Below are 22,582 nucleotides of genomic sequence, written 5' to 3' on the forward strand. Positions count from 1 at the left end.
CAGTGGTTGCCAGAAGCAGTAAAACAACTGCATATCACGAGCGGCAACTATGTAATTTTCAATTACCATTAAGTACTTTTCAATTTACATTTACATAGAAATATAAAAAAGAATAGGATCACTCCATCTCTTTGCCATAGATGTTATAAAAGGCGACTAAGGGATATGCTCCATAAACTTGGGATTCTTCTAGGCGACGGGCTAGCAACCTTTCACTATTTGAATCGCAATTCTATCATTAAGCTAAACAGCAGTACGTGGCCTTTCAGTTTTTCAAGATTGTTGGCTCTATCTACCCCGCAAGGGATAAAGGCGTGACCATATGTATGTTTATTTTACCAAATTTTCGTTTCAATTAATACCTGATTATTAAATAACGAATAGATACTTGACGCTTACGGGTACTCCTAACATCTACTTTTTTTTGAGACATTCGTAATTTGGTCCTTAAAAGTTCGACGAGGCCGGCCCTGTCTCTTATATATGTATTATCTGTATTGTATTCAGTAGCTATAGATTGTGGTATTGATGTCATATCGCTTTTAAAGCCTGCGTGATACGCACTAACATCAAGGCTTTCTATTATTGGATGTTTATATTGTTATCCGTATAAGAGTGCAGTACTGTACGTCATATTGATAAAAATTAAATTGCGCTACGAAAATATAAGCACTAACTACAGATAACTATCTGAGTACTATTCGTGGTTATAGGTAGTAACAATGAATTGCAATGTGTTAATTCGACAACCTTTACTCGTAAACACTACAAATTAAGGTTTCTATTTCTCTGCTGCGTCTGTATTTCTGTCTGCGTTGCTATAAACCTGTCTGTATTTTTGGAGACTTTCAGTATTTTCAAGACTGTTGACCCAACCCTCAAGGATATAGTAGATATAGAAGTGATTATACACATGTTTATATTTTTGTATGTATGTTGACAAAAAAACCACTCGTCTTCTAAAGTCGGTAGAAAAAGCTGCATTAGAAACTTTAAATTTGTTTGTAATCCATCTATCCCGTATCTATTTATCCTATCCCTTACTGGTAGGCAAAGAAAACAGTCTCTCAGTTTATTTATCCTTTCCTTGATTTCCTTTTCCTGGAAGAGAAGCCACTATGGTTTTCTTCGCTAGCTTATTTAATAAAGGAATTAAAAATATTCTAATTTCAAATAGACACACGGATACAGGATATGGCCAAAATCTTAAAAAAGTGAAAACGCTACAGGCCGCGGACGGAATAAAGAAAAATAAACGTCAATTATTCGACGTGTTACTTCACTGCCAAAATACTTAACCCCTGAAACTTGCACTTGACCAGATGTCTATAACAACGCGTGTCATGTCATGTGGTGACAATATGTGCAAACACCTATCCTGACCTCGACGGTGGACGACAAAGGTCACTGGCACGAATCACAAGCCCTTCGACTTGAATGCACGAATCATTTTGGATACGTCAACCAATGCGCGGCAGAAAATTAATCGCATTTGTAAATAACTTCTCGATCTTGTTAATACTATTTTTAAATTTATTAAAGTCATGAAACAATCACGTGAAACCGCCATGAAACAAAAACAAAATGATATGATGCACTTTTTAAATTGTTTTCTCAGACGTTTAAATTTCACCGAGTACATGAATCATATATCGTAATTTGACATTGAAACCACATCAGTGATTGAAATGATCTAGTTACACGCAGATCTTGTGTGTTTTTGTGATAAACTAGCGAGTAGGCTCGGCTTTGCAATGGGTCAATTTGAATGTTTTGTATTGGAAATCATACATTAATTATCTAAATAACTAATACCCGTGTCAAAATCTCGCATGTTTTAAAACAAGAAAAGTTTAATGTTACTCATGGAATACCTCACAGAAAGCGGGCATATTTCAAATTGCGATGTGACGTTACTGAAAATTCCGTCAGATAAGGCCTTTTTTCGAGGCCCATAAACGGTTCAGTTTCCAGATTAATTAAAAGACCGTGAAGTCCAAACATCAATATTTTATTTATTAGTAGAATTGAGTTTCTGCGACGTATGTACATAATTAGAACATTCGTGGCGTAAACCGATCAGCAGAGCCCTTAGTGGCAGAGCGACTCAACGCAGACACACGTGAATGTGACACATTACTACGAAGCACAGAGCCCAGTCCATCGCGTCTGCGATGATCTGTGCTACAAATAATTGACCGCTTACTCACCAGACGTAACCTGTGAAATTGTTGGTCAATCTTTATTTGCGTAACTCTCGTAATTTGGATGAATGTCACAATATTGTAACACGTTTTCAAAGTTCAACTTATTTTTGTATTCCAAAAAGGTTTAGGTATTTTTCTAGTACACGTACGTACATGTAGATGTGTCCACATAAAGAAATCGATGCCATTTGTACAGCACATCACAACCAAAAAGATTGTAAATAGGTAATTTAAATTATAAGTATATTGGATTTTATATAATCGATTGGGTTCGATTCATACGAGAATAAGAGCTATTCATATGTTCGATTAGTCTTGTCTAATATGCAATATTCTCTACAATTTTACATTTTCTTTTCTACATGATATGTGTAGTAATCAGGTAGCTTGATTGAATTAGCGCCTAACCTATAGGTGGGATACAATACGGACAAATCAAAAAGATTGCTAGCAATAAGAAGAGAAAATATGGCGACTTTATGATATGAATCCAGTGATTATCCGGTGCTTAATTACGATTCAAGAGAAAGAATATGATTTAAGAAATAAAAAAAGGAATGAATATAATCTTCCATCTATCCCATTAGGTAACCTTTATTTATTTAGCCAATGAATTTTCCTTGATATCTTCAATCAATTTCAAACAAGTGAGAAAAATGTATTCTTAGTAGCGGTGTCATATTAAAAGTTTTAACCCTTCGTACCTAAGCTTTAAATTATATTTCAAAGTATGCGATACACCATCATTTCATAAATCCATACCTATACGAGATTTTAGTAGGTATTGTCTCAATATAGCCATGTAGTTGACATAGATGGACCCCGGGCCTATCTACTCCAAAGATGACCTTCGGTTAACGCCAGGAGGAAGATGACTTTAGTAGGTAAGTAGTTAAATGTGTTTACGCGACGATTACGAACTGCGACTTATTTTTTAAAGAAATTATTTTGTTGACTTCATCGAAATGAGCGTTTTTGATTATTCATAGGAACATTCCAAAACTTTATTTTTTCTCGAATCTTCCAGAAATTTCTATAATGTTCCTGTTTTTTTATAATCTGACTGTTCTGAACAAATAATTTGGCATTATTATTCGAAATAATACTTTTTGAATTTATATTGATAGTTTAGTTTAATTATTATTTTGAAAATTTCAATATTCTGCCAGTCTCGAAAATTTAAAAGCTACATAACTTTATATCCGATTAAATTCTCGTACGACTTTTAGTGAGTTCCTTTAAATTAAGTGAAAATAATATCAACTTCATTTTAAAGCAAATTTATTTTTTTATTTATAAAGTTTCTTCTAACATTATTCCAAGTTATATGGGAAATGATGGTGCAAATCATGCAATAGTATCCCTATTTAATAGAAAAGTACCTACTCAATATGTAATTGATGCTGCTTAAATTGTCATTTCCATTTCCTATTTCTGTTAACTCTATACTTTGTACCCAAAACTCAAAGTATTTATTTAACGTTCCATAAAATGTCTACCCCTACAACTAAACGTCTACCCCGCCAAACCCAACATTTTAAATTATCAGTGTAGAATTGATAGATTTATTGAACTTTTCGCAAAATATATCTTAATTTTTTCGGCTTCGAATAGGGTTGCCATAGGGCTATGGCCCCTGAAGCATAAAGCTCCGTGGAGGTTGCATGCGCCCCAGTCAGATAAGGAAGCGGCTGCCGCGCGCGCGGCTCTACGCAAACTTCTATACGCGCCACTGCGCCATACGCGTTTTCCAGCGCGGGAAAAACTATTCCGAATTTGAAAAACATATTTTTATACCATCGACAATATTTTTTATTCTTTTGTTCTGCTAGTTTTGCGCAAATGTTTAACATTCTTAAAAAAATATAATTAAGTGAAAATTTAACTCTGTTTTTTTTTCAAATTGGAATTATTGAAATTATGAAAATTTTTACTTAATTTACAAAAATGAAGACTAGAACTTATATTATAATTTTAGTGAATATTTTAAGTGGAATAATAAACAAAGTGTTGGTGAAAGCTGAATTTAGGACACTTTCTGTAACTGTAGCATCTACTGCCATGGTATCTGAAGATATGGAGTCTATAGCGGAGGATATTTGCAGTGATCTGATATCATATCTCGACAACGACGATGTAAGCTGACTTTTTTTATTTATCTATGATCAAAGGATGAAAATTTTTCTGTTGAACATTGAATTGGACAACCGTAATTCGATTTTTTTTTTTGTTTCTCTTTAGAAAATTTAATAGCATCTGCAAAAGACACCGTTTTTTGGTAAAACGGTCTAATACTTCTGAAAACTATACTTTTATCATTGATCGTAGTCCGCAGACCTGCAGAAGGTCTATTTTCAGTAGTTCAATGGAACGGATCCGGAAATTGTGATTAATCACAAAATAACAACGTCGTTACCAATTTATTAAATTAATCCAGGAAGGTTGAACGCCCTATGCCATGCAATGGTCAAATGTTTATTTAAATAAAAACTTATTTGGATTTTGATGACAAAAATCGAAAATGGACTTGTTTTAAGTGCGCCAGGTTTGTCTTTGGGGCAGATCTAGATGAGAAGTACCCAGCAATAGAATTTATGTTCAATATAGGTTTAGCTTTACAAAATATAATAATAATAGTTACATAAGCGTTTAAATTTTATTTCAGCAGTTTTCAAGTGGAGCTTTTTTTCTTTCTTTCGTCACACAAGGTACCGCTTTCTTCAGAATAAATTTTTAATCATCTTTTTATTTGGCTTATTTAATTTCCCGCTAAAAATGACCCGAGTACATTGAAAGAAGCGGAACGCTAGTGATTGACAGACAAATTGAAACGGTTCCTGAATAGTGCCATTTTTTCAGTCTTCAATGAAGCTTTAGGTGTACCGTTAAATACCTATCTATTAAAATTAATCGTGGATGGCATAAAATGTACCTATAGGAATGATAAGCACTGTTATGAGAAGCAATTAAAGTTCTTGCCTGTGATTTGAAAACTTTGGTATATGAAATATAATTATAATGTTGCGTTGGGATGATATTTCTTTTCAAAACGTTTATTTATAATTTTCTTGTTTGTTCGTTTGTAAACTCTTAACTGCACATAAAAACTAAATATAACAAATTACAAAACAGTCATTGAATTTAGAAGACGATTTGCAATGGTGAACTTAGGTATCATAATTGCGATTTCTGCAATTTATTATAACCTTTCTATCCGTTTTTCCCAATAGTTACATTGAGTTCATGGGTATATTGCTAAAATCTCAAAAATATAAGTGTTATGAAAAAAATAGTCATATAAACAATACATAAATTGTTGTACCTTGTCTGTTTACATCAAATTTTAGACCAACAACTTTATGAGTATAAGACGAGATGACAGAAACCCGCATTTCATCTCAATGTAGTATTCTTAAATACAAAAAGAAATCTTCAGACTGACAGAAAATATACGAATAATTATTTTAAAAAATTTGAAAATAAAATCCTAAAACGTTAAATAATATTTCTTCCTCAACATGGAGACCTTAAAAGGAGACCGAAACTCAATTAGTGCCATAAAATCCTCCTGACTAACTGAAAAACTGTGCAATTTTACCGATCTATATGACTAGTGGACTAGTCGCTTTGAATTGTCCCATGGTGGGACAATAGAGATTGTAGGTACTACGCCGACTTTAAATGACAACAGCTAACAATGTAAAGTATGAACAAGAAAGAATTAATATTGGATCTCCTTCACTTTTGAACACAAGTAGGTAGCTATTTCACCTTTAACTCGTCTTCCAAGAAACATTTATGTCATAGCCCCTTAAAAACGGTAAAATAAATGGAAGCGGTACACTGGAGCAGGCAAATACTCAATATGACGTAGTTTTAAATCAAATAACAACAAACCACTGACGCATTGTTTTTATTTGATTTGGACTCCATAACTACCAATTAATTCGTCAACAACTGTTCAAATACTACGTATTCTGGTTTCATTGACAATTTTTAAGGAATGACGTTACATATTACTTGACGTGTTAGAGATAGAGAGATATGTATACAGTATTGTTTTAGAATATATTAAGATTATACAGGCTTATATTTTATTGGCGAAAGAAATTTTATAACATAGTAGGTATGTTTAGACTAATACACTGCTAATTTCCACAAAAACAAATAAGGAGCACAAAGTGAAAATATAAAATGTAAAGCTTATTATAGCTGATCTCACCATAAAATTTGTAAATATAAATATTTCATTCTTTCCATACAAAGGTGTCGTATAGGAAATAAAAATATATTTATATTTTAGCTGTTTGCTATATGTTTTTATGAAAAAGACGCATTTTCATCATCAAATCATGCTGTGAAAATTTCCTAAACCAATAAAAATTCACCGCGTATAAAACGAGCTATTTCCACCGGATTCGTTCTTAAATTCAGAACAGAGCTTGAAACAGGTACCTACGGCTCTTTGACTTTATAACTTGTGAAGATATCTGTGTAACTATACTTAGCGGAGCCCTACCCCTACTGAAATGAAGGTACGTTTGATGGGCCTCAATTTTTTATAGCTCAATAGTTTTTGAGTTAATTTGAAATTTCTGAAACATCAATCTAGCGGGACTCTTCATATTCTTTAGTGGAGTAGAATAATTGTGACGGAAAAGGTATGGATACAACTTACTGGAATGTGTATAGGTATGAGAAGCAATCAACACGGTAATGAGAAGTATTTCAGTTGCGTGTTGACAAACACGCGCCCGCGGGAATGATTCAATCACGTGGAACTTCTGACTAACACATTTCTGGACAAAACGCGAGTAAGTGGTGTTTTGATAACTCATAATATCCTAGGGCGTCATAACCATATTACACATTTCTTTTTGAATATAACGGGGAGAATTTAAATTCTCACGTTACTAATGCTAGATTCAGAGGTCTCATTGCATCCAAATAAAGCGCTGTGCTGGCCGAAAATTATAAAAAAAAAACATGATTAATCTTGTAAGAAGTTTGTAAGAAACAAGAAGTGTCTATGGAGTTAAAATAGGGTGTGCTCTTAGAGAAAGCAAACGCGCCCAAATTTAACTTGATCTAACTATTTATTATTTATTTATTAACTTCAACTTTATGTACGTAAAATGTCTTAATGCGAAGTCGAACCTTTGCACCAAACTGAGATATATAAATATATTATCTCTGTAGATATGAGATATGTATCATCCGATATTATCTATGTAGCATGTGCAAACCTGAGAGCACGGCACTCATCCCATGATTCGGTTAGTATAACAGGAAGGTTGACAGAGCCATGAGTGGTGGAGGGTATTAAGAAGTGCCCTAGATGTAATTAAGGATGATCTTATCGAATATAATTCATGGACTTTACTAGCCTGAAAACGGTATAGTTTTAGTGTAAAAAATAACTATTCAACAGATTAACACTTTCAGTTGAATAAGCGGAAGAGGAATTAACTATGGAATTTCGTAATTGCTAAAAGGTAAATAAATATGATGCAATAACTTTGTTATATGTATATAATTTAGAAACTTACTGTAATATTTGTTACAATGTACTAACGGAGACTGTAAACATCGAACTATTTTGATGATTGGTTGCATACACAATTCAAACTAATTTAGACCTTATATCTGAAACCTAAAGACCCAGATTATGTTACCACGATGCTTGACAGGAAGCTGTTCCAATGACGTAAATGCTGCAATGAATTCCATAAGTTTATTACTATTCAGTATTTGCAATGTTGCGACGATATTAGGAATACTTACTTGTACCATGGACATGGGCAACTTAGTCAATTTCGTTAATGTCACTTTTTCCATGACACTACTGGGACGAAATTGTCCCATTCATACTCGTTTCAACATGGTTCATTTTAATGGGGTTAGAGAGATAGATATCTAATAGACAATAGATTAGTATATCACTTTAAAACAATTTATTTACCATCATAACATGGTGTATTGATCAAAACTTTTTTTTAATATACCTACCTAACAGCGTTCCTTTTACATATTTTTTTTTTTTCTTTCATTGGTTACAGCTACGCCATATTTGGATCGCCAGATGCCAAGAAAATTTTCTAAGTGAGTATCTAAAATCCCTTGCTTTTATTTTATTATCAAACATCTTAACGACATTATTTAATTCTACTGATCTGAACTAACTTATTAAAATCGTCAATTTTATAATCAACCAATTAAACCCAAAATAATGTTATACCTCTCAACGAAAAGGCCTTTAAAATCGAACCTTTTATCGACTGCTATGAAGCCCAACATAAAGACAGACCAGTGAAACTTATAACAGCGCTCGTTTTCACCAAGAGTTTGAACAGAAAAGAGACATAAAGTTTGGTATAAACCTTCTTAGAGAGATGGCGTTAAAAATATAGAAAAAAAATGAAGTTACATGGGAGAGTTATTATTAATGAATGAGATGACTTTCCAGGTGAAGCTACTTTATTCACCAGTCCACCTGAAATTAAAGTGTGCAGACGTGAAGATGGAGTATCATTCAAATTGTCATCAACGGACGATGAATGGAGACTTGTAGTCCAGGTGCCTAATGAAGATACTGTCACTGATGTGGTGAGTATACATAGGTTAGACAGAACCTCAACAAAAAATTTTAATGTGGGCTTGTAAAAATTATTTAGTAAAATTAATGAGTCGTTTTTGGCTCGAAAGAAGTACATACGTTGTTGCTAGGAATAATTGGCCCTACTCTGTTTCTATTTTACTGCTTTAATATTATTTATTTTGTACATAATATTGTTTTACATTTATATTACTTATTTACTGTTGCATTGCGTATTGTTGTCTTAAATATGCGACTCCATTCTCATAAGTACTCATGTAGTAATATTTGTAACAGTAAGCGGGTACTGAGTTTGCAAATCGATGTTAATTTTACTGTAACCACTTTTACTTTTACTTCTGTTTGCATTTTTGCATCATAACTGGCGTTAATTACCCACATTGTAGATATAAAAAATTATGCAAGTACCATAATAATGAGATTATTCACTTTTGGTTCAATTCCGGATCTGATAGTCGCAATATTAGGTGAAGACTCAGGGCTCTATATTCCGTCATTTACCGTTTATATATTCATGATTTTTGTTACCTAATATACGTTCTTTATCTATTTCCATAGAATGCGAATTCCATAGAATCCATGCAATGAGATTGAATGATAACGGTAATACCCTTACTACCCTTCAAAAATACTCTACTTCCTACATTTCTAGTTAATTGAAATCATATCCAGATTTTTGTGCTTGAAATGTCGATAAGCATATTGCTTATTTTTTTAAATGGATAATAATTATCATTTCATTGTAGATTAACTATAACGTTATGAAGAGCGATGATGATTACGGCACAATAAGCGCCTTACCCGAAGCTAACTACACCATTTGGACCACGACCCTGAACAGTGAAGGCAAGCATTCCCTCTGGCTCCGGGGTCCTCATGTTGAACCCTGGAGAGTAACTGATGAGCTATATGATATCAATGTGCACCTGCAGTATGAGAATAAAGAAAAATCTACGGTCCGAGCTTTGTTCGAATGGGATAGTGATGATGGTAAGTTTCCGTTTTTCCGTAGTATTAATTCATACGGATCATTTTAAACAGAATAGACAATCAATAATTTTCGATTTCTGAGAATATTATAACGTAACACATGTCTGTCTAAAACTTAATGATAATTATATATGCGTAGATACAAGCTAATGGTAAATAAGAAAGAAGTAAACTACTACCGATCTGTTTGTTACAGCCACCTGCGCTTGCTTTAATGTCATGTCTTCATGTGAAAACACGAAAATTTCAGAAGACATCATATGGGTAAGTTCTTTTCAAAATTTGCGTTTTACTATACCAATCGAAATTTTAACTATAACATCTTTAAGTACTAGTTAAACATTCGTCACTCTTCGTCCCACTTAAAGTTAGAAGAATGAAAGGATTATTCAAAGCAAGAAGAAATTTTAAAGCTTGTATCCTCCCAATAAGAAAAAACACGTATTTCAAAATGGGAGATGCTCATTAAATTGGAAATTGGTGATGCAGGTGTAATTTATTTTTCAGCCAAATGAAACCAATAACAATTCTACCTGGGAAGTAAGAGATCTGCCTACAGACTCATCTTGTGTAATTCGTGTGTCGGGCCCTCGTGGAGCCACCTACAAACATTACCGCACTAAAGTCCAGGAAATTCCCGCCCGCATAAGTAAGTAATAAATATAATAAGTAAGTAAGTAATAATAATAATAATATTGTGTACACTTTTAACATGTTTCAGTCTCAAACTGTTATTTCTTAAAAGATTAGGTAGGTCGTAAATTGACATTATATATTATATAAGTATGTTTAAGCCATTTTCTGTAAGGAAAACATGTTTCAATTCAAGCGTAGATTTAATTCTAAACATAAACACAAAAAATGTTTACTAATTGATTGATATGACTTACAATTTTACAGAACCAAGCAGTTATTTGGTAGCTAATCAAGCGACGAATGACCGAAATCCAAACAAAGCAAATGAAGACGTGATCAAATCAAATAAACCAAATATAACAGACGAACTTTCTGAAGACCAAAATTATATTAAACCTACTGAGGCTCCTGGGGTTAATTTGGATGATAGAAAGCCACATAACGTGACGATAATAGCTAACGATTCTACAGATGGTTGGGATGTAATAGTAGGCTGGGTGAGACCAAAATGTTCTCCTGATAAATATAACGTTACACTTGTAGGAAATCACATTCGACGTAGTGTACTGGTGCCAGGGGTAAGTTCATTAGCTTAGATTTAGTATAAGTTCACGAAGAAAGTGATGGATGTGGATGAAGCGAAAGCAGTTTGCAAGGATCGTGGCCAGTGAAAAGATGAAGTATCTGCCTACAACAACGGCAAAATCCTGATTTAATTTTAATTAAGTTCATTACTGTTATGGTGATTTTAAAAACAGACAAAATGCAAATAACGAACGTGCAGCTTAATAAAAGTAGCAGACCAAAAGCCATTAAAGCTGATACTATGTGTTTGATATATAAGTGTGTACCTAACTAAGAACACGCAGCTGAAAGTGTGATGAAGCAGAACACAATGTTGTGTAATGAAAGTATGATTATTATAGTGAGTGAATGGTTGTACTCGGTTAAAATGTTTGTACAACAGAAATTTGAACTTAGTATTTTCAGTGGTATGAATGTAGAATTGTTTTGTCTATCCAATTTCATAACATTTTGCTATTTTCGGTACTACATAGTTCGATTTTATGAATTTCTACTTCGTTCTTTTTATTTTTAAATCTTACTTTATTTAATTTTTTTTTTTGCTCCAATATTCAGAATGGACTAAGCCTGTTTTTTATTATTTTACAGAACGATACTAAAGCGGTAATCAAAAATGTAAGGGATGAGGGTTTTTATTACGTTATTATTGATGCTGTCCACGGCAAAAATATCACTCGTACGAGTAGGAACGCTGTTTTCCCAGGTGAGATTTCCTTCATACAAAGTTAAAGTCGCTCTATTTTTGTAACCTTTAAAGAGGTGTAGATTGTGTTTTAACTGTGTGAAAACCAAATATTTAATTAATTGTTTAAAATTTAATTAGTTCTCATTTCAATCAAAGGTTTTCCATAGTTTCTCAGCCGGTTAACGTGAAAGGCTAGGTCAGCAAAGATATTATTTTCCCATTTCCCACTAAAAGCGAAGCACTACCGATGGTTTGAAGCATGCCTCTAATTCCCTTGGATATTTCTTCCTCTCGGGTGCAATACTTGTCTCTACATATTAGGAAAACATAATATTATAAAGCTGGAGAGTTTGTTTGTTTGCGCTAATCTCAGGAACTACTGGTTCGAATTTGAATTGAAATATATACAGAAAAGCTAATATAAATAGGCACGACTATAAAAAAAACATCAAATCCCATCAGCCAAGATCCCTTTTAGATATCACAAGATTTCCATATTCAGTATTTCATGATTTTCATGACTGTCTGACACAAAAATACATTATTATTCAAAAAATATACATGAATGGTTGGACAGGGCTGAGGGGCAAAAACGCCATGAATAATTCTCCTTTTTTTTGTACCGTGCAGGAATAATTCACGAACTAACTTATCCCATGTCTCGTTTTTATGAGCTGTCTTGAACTTTACCTTGAAGTTGACTCCGGCTCATGCAAACTCTTAAAATTTCTGATAAATGTCTATAGAAATCTGAATCGGATTACCTATTATTATTCAAATTTTAAAAAATATTTTCCGGAAAGTGAAAATTTGGAGATAATTCGAAAACGATGATAAAGAATTCCTTTGGGTTGAGCTCTACCCCTGAGAGCTATAAGGACGACCAGATTTATTTCCGTACCAACAAATTCATAATAGAATAAAACAGGTTTAAATACGCTTTATATAGTTATTGTATACCTTTTATCGAAAATTATACTGCGTTTAACCACAATCTGCCTGATGATAAGCAAGATGAGATCTTAGTTGCTGCAACTGATCTTTCTATTTATATTTTTGTAGAAAAATCCCATTTGGCCGGGTTGGTAACAAGTATAGCCGTGCTTGCAGCGATTATTCTGCTCGTGGGGGGGTTCATGTGCCTGAAGAAACGCCGAGCTGACAAACAGAAGCGGTCCTATATCCTGGTACGTCCTCTTCATTTTGTTGACAAAAAGTAATTTTCGCCGCAAAGTTATGCTACTGCAAGCATGACAAAACTTTGATTTATTATCGACTACGGTTTTCATAACATACATACTTACATATGGTCACGTCTAAGTCCCTTGCAGGTTAGACAGAGCCAACATCTAGAAAAGATTGAAAGGCGGAACGTGTCAGCTATATGGTTTTATGATGGACTTGAAATTCAAACAGTGACAGGTTGCTAGCTTATCGCCTACAAGATCTCAATTTTATAAGCCTATCCCTTAGTCGCCTTTTACGACATCCGTGAGAAATATATGGGCGACATCCATGACAAATATATGGATTGGTCCTGAACTTAAAGTCACATAAATCATACTCAGAAACTCCGCATTATTACAGGATTTAGACGAGAAGCCGTCCAAAGACGCGTTGGAGACGTTCGACGTGGAATGTTCTCGAAGCGAGGAGTACTGGGAGGTGGGGTCGCGGCGCCTGCTGCTGCACGAGGTGGTGGGGGAGGGCGCCTTCGGGGTGGTGCGCCGCGGGACGCTCGGGGGCGAGGAGGTGGCCGTCAAGATGCTCAAAGGTAAGGTAGTACTTCAGTTTTGCATCTTTAAAATCTTTTGTTCTTCGCAGTTACTTATAATCTTTGGCAGACATATAAGCTACCTCATTTTTACCAGATTATCTTCCTCGTGGACAATGTTCGAATGCATTTAACAAATAAACAATTTCAAATTTGAATTGTCAGTTAGATTGCAACCGGGAAAAACCAGGAAGTTTATGAAAATAATTTAATTGACTGGTTTTGACGTTCATACATATAGTCACGTATTTGCGGAGTAGACAGAGCCAATAGACATGAAAAGATTGAAAGGCCACGTTTAACTGTACTATCGCCTTTAATGATGGGATTGAGATGCAAATGGTTGCTAGCCTATCGCTTTTCCCTTAGTCGCCCTTTACGATATCCATGGAAGTGTCCGTATAAGTATATAAGATCATCAATCAGGGATTGTTAATCACAGCTCAAGCATCATACTTTTAAATGTGTTAGTCATTTGATATCTTTGGTAAATGTTGTGTATACCTGTTATTTGTGTTTACTTTGGGACTTATATTTGTGTATCTTTGTTAAGAATGTAATAAGTAAATACTGTTGGTGTACCCTAATAAATAAATAAATAAATAAATCAATCAATCATCAACAAAACGTTGCCACCACCAGACTTCCCGACGCTGGACGAGATCCGTTCATTCCACGCGGAGATCGAGCTGATGCGGCTGATGAAGACGGTGGGGAGGCACGCGCACGTGCTCGCGCTGGTGGAGTGCTGCGCCGGCCGCCGCCCGCTCATACTCACGGAGTACTGCAGCGGCGGAGACCTGCTCAGCTACCTCAGGTACTGTAACTGCTGTAGCCTGACTTTGCTGACACAGTGAAGCTTTCCCGCCGTTTCACGTCAAAATAAAAAGCGCAACAGCGATTGTTTATTAAATGTTGTTCCGCGTGCCATGATAGCTGGACTAGTTGATTGTACCTGTTAAAAGTTTTAAGGTCTGCTTCAGGTCTTGGTTAAGATATTCCAATCATATGCGAGAGGAACCTTTTGAGAAAACAAAAAAACCTTGAGAACCTTGAGAGAGTTTGATCATCAAACTGCCGGGTTTCTCTCGCATATCATCAAACTTTGATGAGTATTGATGCGGCTCCAACGTTGGAGCATGGACGCAACCGTACTATGTGTTATATTGTGAGCATGTTCCTCTGTAACTGGGTCAGGACGGGAGGCCTTACAGCACTCGTTCCTCTATAATTAGTTCCCCACTAATGCATTATGTTAAAAAAATTATGACACATTAGAATTGTTTGACACTTTGAGACTAAACAAAATCAATATAAAATCAATTTCAGATGCATCTGGGACGTGATGGTATCCAAACGGAAAGCGAAATATTACAACAACAACATAGAATCGTGCGAGTACAGAAACGACCTGTTCAAGTGTAAATTCGAGAGGCACCAGTCCAAACTTGTGGTCAACAAACTGTATGACCTGCAGGGGATCTGCGATACTGAGCTAACATCTAGAGATTTACTGTCCTTCTGCCGTCAGATAGCTATGGGCATGGACTTCTTAGCGTCCAATAAAGTTGTCCATAGAGATTTGGCCGCGAGAAACATATTAGTAGCAAGGGACAGGACTTTGAAGATAGCAGATTTCGGACTGTCGAGAGACGTGTACGAGGAGAACCAGTACAAGCAGAAGGGAAATGGAAAGATGCCCGTGAAGTGGATGGCGTTGGAGTCTCTAGAAAGGAAGATATACACCACTAAGAGCGATATGTGAGTCATAGCAGATTATTTTCTCAGGAGATGGTTCTCCTTCATAAATGGTTGAAATATTTTAAAGTTGCCTGTTATTAACTTGCTGATATTTGCCACACACGATCGATTCTGTTCATGCTGAAAAATGGCAAAGATATTATAGTCATTTGCTGCCAGATACCACCTTGGATTTTTTTGTGCATAACTTGAGAGCTTTTTTGTTCTAAAGTCGCTTCCTAAATATCCATAAAATTGATTTCCCGCAACGGGACGGTAAAATAACGTAAAGAGATCTAAAGAATACCTTCAATCCAGATGGTCGTTCGGCGTGGTGGTGTGGGAGATCGTGACTGTGGGCGGCTCCCCGTACCCCGACGTACCACCAGCGAGGCTGCTGCGGTTCCTGCGCGAAGGGTACAGGATGCAGAGGCCTAACAACTGCAGCAGAGAACTGTGAGTATACTTTTCGTGGCGTAATAGCTGTTTACAATTCATTTCTCTCTATAGACTCTGTATCATCAGTTTTGTTGTCAGGTACGAGTTAAGCCCATTAACAGGTTACCTTTTCCCCCTATAGATTCCTTATCAAGTGTTTTGCTGTCAGGTACGAGTAAAGCCCATTAACAGGTTGCCTTTTCCCCCTATAGATTCGTTATCATGTGTTTTGTTGTCAGTTACGAGGTAAGCCCATTAACAGGTCCCCTTTCCCCCTATAGATTCCTTATCATGTGTTTTGCTGTCAGGTACGAGTTAAGCCCATTAACAGGTTCACCTTTTCCCCCTATAGCCTCCTCATCATCAGTTCTGTCAACAGGTACGAGCTAATGTTATCGTGCTGGCACGTGCAGCCGGGCGCGCGGCCGTCCTTCGGCGAGCTGCACCGGCGGCTGGACGCGCTGCTCAACTCCGTGTGCGCGCAGGACTACCTCAGCCTGGAGATGAACGAGGACCGGCCTGTGGCGGCTCGCAGCAGATACGTCAGGATGATCAAGTGAGTTATGGAGATCTATTTTCACGACGAGAGTGGCTGCCTGTAGAAACACGACTAGCCAGAAGAAAGAAAAGCTTAAGTGAGTTGTGATAAGCAGATACCCCTAGGGGAATAAGGCAGACCCTATCGTTATCAAAGTTGGAGCCGCTGCTCTACTCTCTGTGGGCTCAGGACTACCTACCTACCTACGATGAACAAGGACCGGCCCGTGGCAGCTCGCAGCAGATACGTCAGGATGATCAAGTGAGTTATGGAGATCTATTTCCACTGGGGAAAACAGACAGGTCGGACAAGAGTCGCTTCGTAGCCAGAAGTGTGTTGTCATAAGCAGATACCCCTGGTGGAATAAGGCAGACCCTATCGTTATCAAAGTTAAACCCGCTGCTCTAATCTCTGTGGGCTCAGGACTACCTCAGCCTGGAGATGAGCGAGGACCGGCCTGTGGCAGCTCGCAGCAGATACGTCAGGATGATCAAGTGAGTTATGGAGATCTATTTCCACAACGAGAGTGGCTGCCTGTAGAAACCAGACTAGCCAGAAGAAAGAAAAGATTAAAGTGAGTTGTGATAAATAATAATTATAAACTTGGGATTCGATGGGCTAGCAACCTGTCACTATTTGAATCTCAATTCTATCACTTAGCCAAACAGCTGAGTGTGGCCTATCAATATTTTCAAGACTGGTGGCTCTGTCTATAGATATATAGTCTGGGATATAGACGATACCCCTGGCGGAATAAGGCAGACCCTATCGTTATCAAGTTGGACGCGCTGCTTCACTTCTGTGGGCTCAGGACTACCTACCTCAGCCTGGGGATGAACGAGGACCGGCCTGTGGAAGCTCACAATAGTTAAGTCAGAATATTTAAGTCAGGATGATCAAGTGTATCTTGATGACCAAATATCGCTGTTAGCAATTGGATTGCTGGAAGATGGATTCAGTACATTTGTAGTCATTTTTTCCATTGGTCTGACTCACCCTATAGATGGTCCTGAATGAATAGATGGTCCTCCAATTTTTTTTCTAATTCTCCAAACCAAAACAACAGGGGTCGTCTATTTATAAATAATACTGGTATTAAACACGCATGTAACGTTGTTCCTCACCAATATACCTTTATTTTGTCTCGGACGTATCAAATCATGTTACTAAGATCCGTGGTCACTTACAAAATAGTATAATGCAACGCGAAAGTTCAAAATCAGTTACCATGACATGATTTAGGTACCATTTCTGCTCCTGTTCTAGAGAGAAGCTGGGTTGGTCTCGCAACGACAGCTACTTCCGCGACTGCCGGCTGTTCCCCGCACACAACCACTACTCGTCGCCGCCCGTGGCTCTGCCCGCCTTGCAGCCTGCCTGACCACTCCACCTTTACTTCTGTATTTCACTACATCAATCCAAAGTTCTTGAGGTATATGCGGGGTGTTAATTGGGAAAACAAACGTACCAATTAAGAAATTATCTAAAATTTAAATAGGTATTAGAAGTTTTGGTGGTTTTTAAAATATTTATAGATTTATAATAAGTGTACAGCGACAGAGTGTTCAGATATTTTAATTTAGTCCCTTTTTCATTCCAACTTTACAGTACTCAAGAATTATTTCGAAATAAATGCATGTAAAATCATTATCCCTTTACATGCACAATTCTTAATAAATGTGTAAAAAAAATAAAATTTAAAAACTTTTTTTAAAAATATGAATAATTATATTGGTTTCGGATGTGGCCGAAGGGGATAGATTCAATAGTTTCATGGTTATATGTATGTTTTCAATAATTTTATTATACCTTCTTAAAGAAGTAGTTAAATTAAGTCTTAAATAATTATGATTGCCTAATTTTTATACTTAATGGCTGTGTTCTGTATACAAATTAGGAAGGTAAGAATCTAGATCTGCCTGTAGTATTGTATAGAAATAGATTAAGCAGAATTCAGTGAAATGTGATAGTAAGCTTAGATCTCACGTTAATTGATAAGTTAGCCTCTCTTTTAGTTAACTAGACTTAGGTAATTAACCCGCTCTGCTAAATAAGCCATTCATTAAAATCAGTTGTATCTATGTTTTATATATGTTTGATGTCATATTTATTTTATAGATTAAGTCTTGGATTTGCAATAAAACAAGGCTAAAATAATCATATTAATTTCATGTATTTTACAACGACGCTTATACTAAATACAAAAATATCCATATTCGAATCATTTCTCGATAAATTCCATTGAATTTCCTGTCCTTTCTTCAGAGCGTGTGTTCCCGCCTTTATCGGCTACTTACAAATGTCTACATATCACTTGGAACAAAAACTAAACTAATTTTAAAGGCCAGAACACACAATTTGAAAACCATGTCTTTTCCGATACTTAGGACGTACTCGTATGAGCAAACATAATATTAGTTCGTAAAGTATCGTACACATATACGGATAACTCTATGATATGAATAAATCAACTGTTTTCGATAATATATAATTAAGGTACTTTTATAATTGCTGTGATTTAAAAGAAAGGTATTTTTGTATTGTATAACATAAGTTAATATTTTTCAAATAATTCAAATTTAGGAATATATTTTTATAATACATTTTCTTTTATTTTAAATCTCTCTTTAAAATAATAAGACCTTATAAATTTTGCACAACAAATGCAAATATTCTTTCGTTTTAATTTTAATTGCTATGCAAACAAAATAAACAATTACCATAAGAATAAATACCATAAGAATGGAAAGAAAACATGCATAATATTAGATTAAAAGTTGCATTGACTTTAGTCAAATTTTGAATTTTAAAAATGGTCAGTCTTTTAACATAAACATTTTATCAGACCCAATGAAAAGGAATGGCAAGACTTTATGGTCGCACAATATGGTGTTAGTTTCATATTTAATTGAAAATGGAATTCTAAGTTCAAATAAATGTTAAAAGAAACGAACAATAAAATAAATCAAGAACAGATGAGTATTTATCCCTAATTTCAGATTTATCCTCTACCATACAAAAGTGCGAATTCTATGCTCACAATGATATAAATCTTAGACTCTAGCAATATAGGAATATTGAATAGTGTTGTACAGTCAGCAAAATAAAGAAACTTCTATAGAAAACTCGTGGGCATGACTTCATGTTTTTTTTTCATGAGATGCGACGCTAGTATTAAATATTAAATTAAACTTTTGCCGTTTGTATATAATTAAATTACCTAATCGTGTTATTGAATTAAAAATCGAATCTATTGACATTAAATTACCACCGACACTACTTATTCTTCCTTTTTTTCGGGCTTGATCTATTTATTGTTTTCTTTTTTTATTAAGTTATTTATTTTGCTGTCTGCATCAGCCCTTCTAGGGGAGATCATACACAATATATATAACTAGATACACGTGGCTACAGACGAGCTTTGGCTGTTAATACTTATCGTGTCATGTCACCGAGAGTTCTTTTTTAATGAAACAACACTAGTGTGAGGAGGTCATAATGAGTCTAGCTATAGTCTCGAGCTTACTTCAAAGCTAGCTCAATCTGTGTAGTTAGTCCCGTATAAAACAAATGTTTTTCGCAGATGGACCCTAAATATATGGACTTAAAATTGAAAGTTGTTGTTAAATTTGTCTTAGTTGAAAAAGTGTGAGTATATCAATCAATACTTTTAATTTTTAAGCATTTCTTTTAGTATGACGCAGTGGTTTTAGTACACTATTTATGTTTTAAGTCGAATGAATATAACTCGTATCTGAAACGTTTTGAAATAGGTCATGTTTATAATAGAACTCCTCGGTTTTGCCGTCCAACCTTTCCGATTCGAATAATTTACAATATATTAGACCTAGAGGAATGGCCTTAAAATATTTATACATAAGTACAGTATAATGCGTGACGACCTGAAGATCGGGATTTCATCAGTATAATATATACAATACATTAAAAGCCATACGATGTACACAGCGTTGTTTAAATTTTGAAAATTTATTTTGGCTTTAAATTCGAGACAATTTTACAAACAAACATGTTGCATTGAAAATCATACTTATTGACAATAGCGATAGGCATTCGACAGAAATGTGTGAAAAATTTGTATGAAAACAAACGTGACAACATTTTTTTTCTATGATTTAAAATCACAAAAGCTCTCTTAACATTATGTAAGTTTTAGGATTTGATTAATCAAAATGACATCAACAGTTAACTAACAAATTTTTGCCCACGCTAATTTTAATCTATTTACAAACCATAAAAAACTCTATATGTACTCTTAGTATCAATTCATTGCATTCATTAATTATTGCAAGTGAAATAAGGCTTCAATAAATTTACCTTGACACATCCAGAAGAATCGTCGCATGCATGAATTCCATCATTGTGCCATACAGCTGAACGCGGCCATTCAGTCTTTACGAGACTGTTGGCTCTGTCTACCACAAAAACATGATTATATAGTATGTATGCAATGTGGGAGGTGCCTGTGTGTGTCAGTGTTGAAGGGGATGTGTGTACGGTGTGTGCGGTCAGTCGATCGGAGGCGGCTGCGCGGGGATGTCGCTGGGGGGCGCTGTGAGGTAGCCGGCCGACTGCGGGATGCCTGGGGAACAAATTCTTATACTTAACAATGCTGTATCGAAAATAAACAACACATGTTTCAGAAAGAATCTGGTCCACCTGACAATAAGGTTTTTTAAACACTGTCTGGAGAGTACTCCCTTAAAATTATACTTAAGGATACAACTCACCGACAGGCAATCACTTGAGGGCAATGGGGCCTAAGCATGTTACTAAAAAGTACGAGACACCTACGGGCCATATTTTAGCAGGGCGTCATCGTGTCAACACGAAAAACAAACAAAACGTGGTGAGAATCTAGATGATTGTTTTTCTGACATCCACCAATTTGTTTTTTAGTAACGTCAATGGATTTTCTAATCGTTTTTGGTGTTTTTCAATGACGTCCACCGGGCACCGCTCGGTCGCCCATGTATAACGCCCGTGCGAGTGAGATTACCAGCGAGGGCGTGGTGCGGCGCCGGCGTGATGAACAGGTCGTGGCGCTGCGCCGCGTACTGCTCCCACACGGGGCTGCGCGCCAGCACGCCGCGCACGCGCGCGCCGTGCGCGGCGGAGCGCCCCATGGCCTTGAGCGCGCCCACCAGCCGCGCCGCCGTGTGCCCGTCCAGCCGCGTCTCCAGCAGCGACAGCAGCTCGCCGACCAGGTCGCACTCTAATGCCTGGTAGGTCATACAAATGTCACGTTAATAATCTCGTCGCGAAGTGACTTTGAACAGGATCCTTTATCCATAGAAGGCGTAACAGATACGAGCACCAGCATGTTGTAGCAATAGAAAAATAGTCAGTTTCCATCATAATCCTTAGTATTAAACGCGCGACGCCGTTATTATCGCGCAAAAAACTATCACTGTCCCGTTTCAGGTCTTAATAAAAGGCAAAAAAGCGACAGTTTTTCACGCGAACACTTAATCTCTTTCCCACGGATGTCGTAAAAGGCGACTAAAACTTATAAACGAGATTCCTCTTAATGGGCCAACAACCTGTCATTATTTTAATCTCAATTGAATCTATCATTGAGCCAAACAGCTGAACGTGGCCTATCAGTCTTTCCAAGAGTGTCAGCTTCGGCTACCCCGGGAATATAGAAGTAACTATATGTATGTACTTCAATACCTGATGCACGAGGGGGTCGGTGTTGGCGTTGCTGTTGAAGATGGCGGCGAGCGCCTCGCACGCGCAGCCAACGATCTCGCGACACGACTTTATTGCGCTCTTCACGCCGGCCATGGCGTCTGTCTGTGCTAGTGCTGTCACGCACGCCTGAAAATTACAAATTACTCGTACTCCAGTTTGGGGATTTTTAGCTGGCTTGAAACAACTTTATACAGCTAAAGCGCGTGGCATTTTTCTTTAAAGAAAACATAATCTATAGGAAGAAGTAGAGGGATATTACTCTACCATAAACTACAGCTATATCATCACCTGTGTATCAGCCAATGCGGCCAGTACTGGCACGGCGTGACGTGGACAACTGGGCAGCAATCTCACTAATCGTGGCATCTCCCCGAGCTGGGCACAGGTCTCGGCCAGCGCTGGCTTGGAGCGCAACAGTACGGCTAAAGCGCGGGCGCACACGTCGCCGCGACTACCCTGAAATTATAGATTACGAATTAGTGAAATCTTCGTCAATCTGATGATGAACGCCCAGCAGCCGTAGTTTTTAGGAAATCCGATATATACTCGTAATAAAGACTAAACGAAATCACTCCTTTGTGTATGCAGGTCATATTTCTATCATTTTGTGCTTCAATACATACAATACATACACAAATAGTCACGTCTATATCCCTTG

At 36.4% G+C, this 22,582-nt stretch overlaps 2 protein-coding genes across 3 annotated transcripts in view; one reads left to right on the plus strand and one right to left on the minus strand.

Annotated features, from left to right (window-relative positions):
- The first annotated feature begins 4,215 nt into the window (after positions 1-4,215).
- On the plus strand, positions 4,216-18,261 carry LOC106137232 (tyrosine-protein kinase receptor torso). 2 transcript variants are annotated; one of them, XM_060949803.1, is made up of 15 exons: positions 4,216-4,343; positions 8,267-8,309; positions 8,674-8,813; positions 9,570-9,813; positions 10,010-10,077; positions 10,321-10,462; positions 10,714-11,027; positions 11,623-11,737; positions 12,782-12,906; positions 13,307-13,493; positions 14,136-14,310; positions 14,823-15,254; positions 15,552-15,689; positions 16,051-16,227; positions 17,476-18,261. In XM_060949803.1, the coding sequence occupies exons 1-15, from the start codon at positions 4,269-4,271 to the stop codon at positions 17,588-17,590; spliced, it is 2,490 nt and encodes an 829-aa protein (XP_060805786.1). In that variant the 5' UTR covers positions 4,216-4,268; the 3' UTR covers positions 17,591-18,261. The 2 variants fall into 2 exon arrangements, with proteins under 2 accessions (XP_060805786.1, XP_060805787.1); XM_060949804.1 differs by lacking the exon at positions 4,216-4,343 and adding an exon at positions 7,520-7,702.
- Positions 18,262-18,363: 102 nt separating this feature from the next.
- LOC106137259 (dnaJ homolog subfamily C member 13) overlaps positions 18,364-22,582 on the minus strand; it is a 31,075-nt gene continuing 26,856 nt past the window's right edge. The window contains exons 35-38 of the mRNA XM_060949805.1: positions 22,213-22,380; positions 21,904-22,050; positions 21,227-21,449; positions 18,364-20,809 (exon numbers count right to left, since the gene is read on the minus strand). Coding sequence (XP_060805788.1) covers positions 20,736-20,809; positions 21,227-21,449; positions 21,904-22,050; positions 22,213-22,380 — 612 coding nt within the window. The 3' untranslated portion in view covers positions 18,364-20,735. The remainder of the gene's footprint in view (positions 20,810-21,226; positions 21,450-21,903; positions 22,051-22,212; positions 22,381-22,582) is intronic.

This window comes from Amyelois transitella, chromosome 19, assembly GCF_032362555.1.
Source record: "Amyelois transitella isolate CPQ chromosome 19, ilAmyTran1.1, whole genome shotgun sequence".
Classification (NCBI taxonomy): domain Eukaryota; kingdom Metazoa; phylum Arthropoda; class Insecta; order Lepidoptera; family Pyralidae; genus Amyelois; species Amyelois transitella.

Coding starts and splice junctions, on each gene's coding strand:
- LOC106137232 (XM_060949803.1), top strand. CDS start 4,269: ATGGTATCTGAAGATATGGAGTCTATAGCGGAGGATATTTGCAGTGAT. Junction 10,078..10,320: donor TTTCAGAAGACATCATATGG/GTAAGTTCTTTT, acceptor TTTATTTTTCAG/CCAAATGAAACCAATAACAA. Junction 15,255..15,551: donor TACACCACTAAGAGCGATAT/GTGAGTCATAGC, acceptor CCTTCAATCCAG/ATGGTCGTTCGGCGTGGTGG.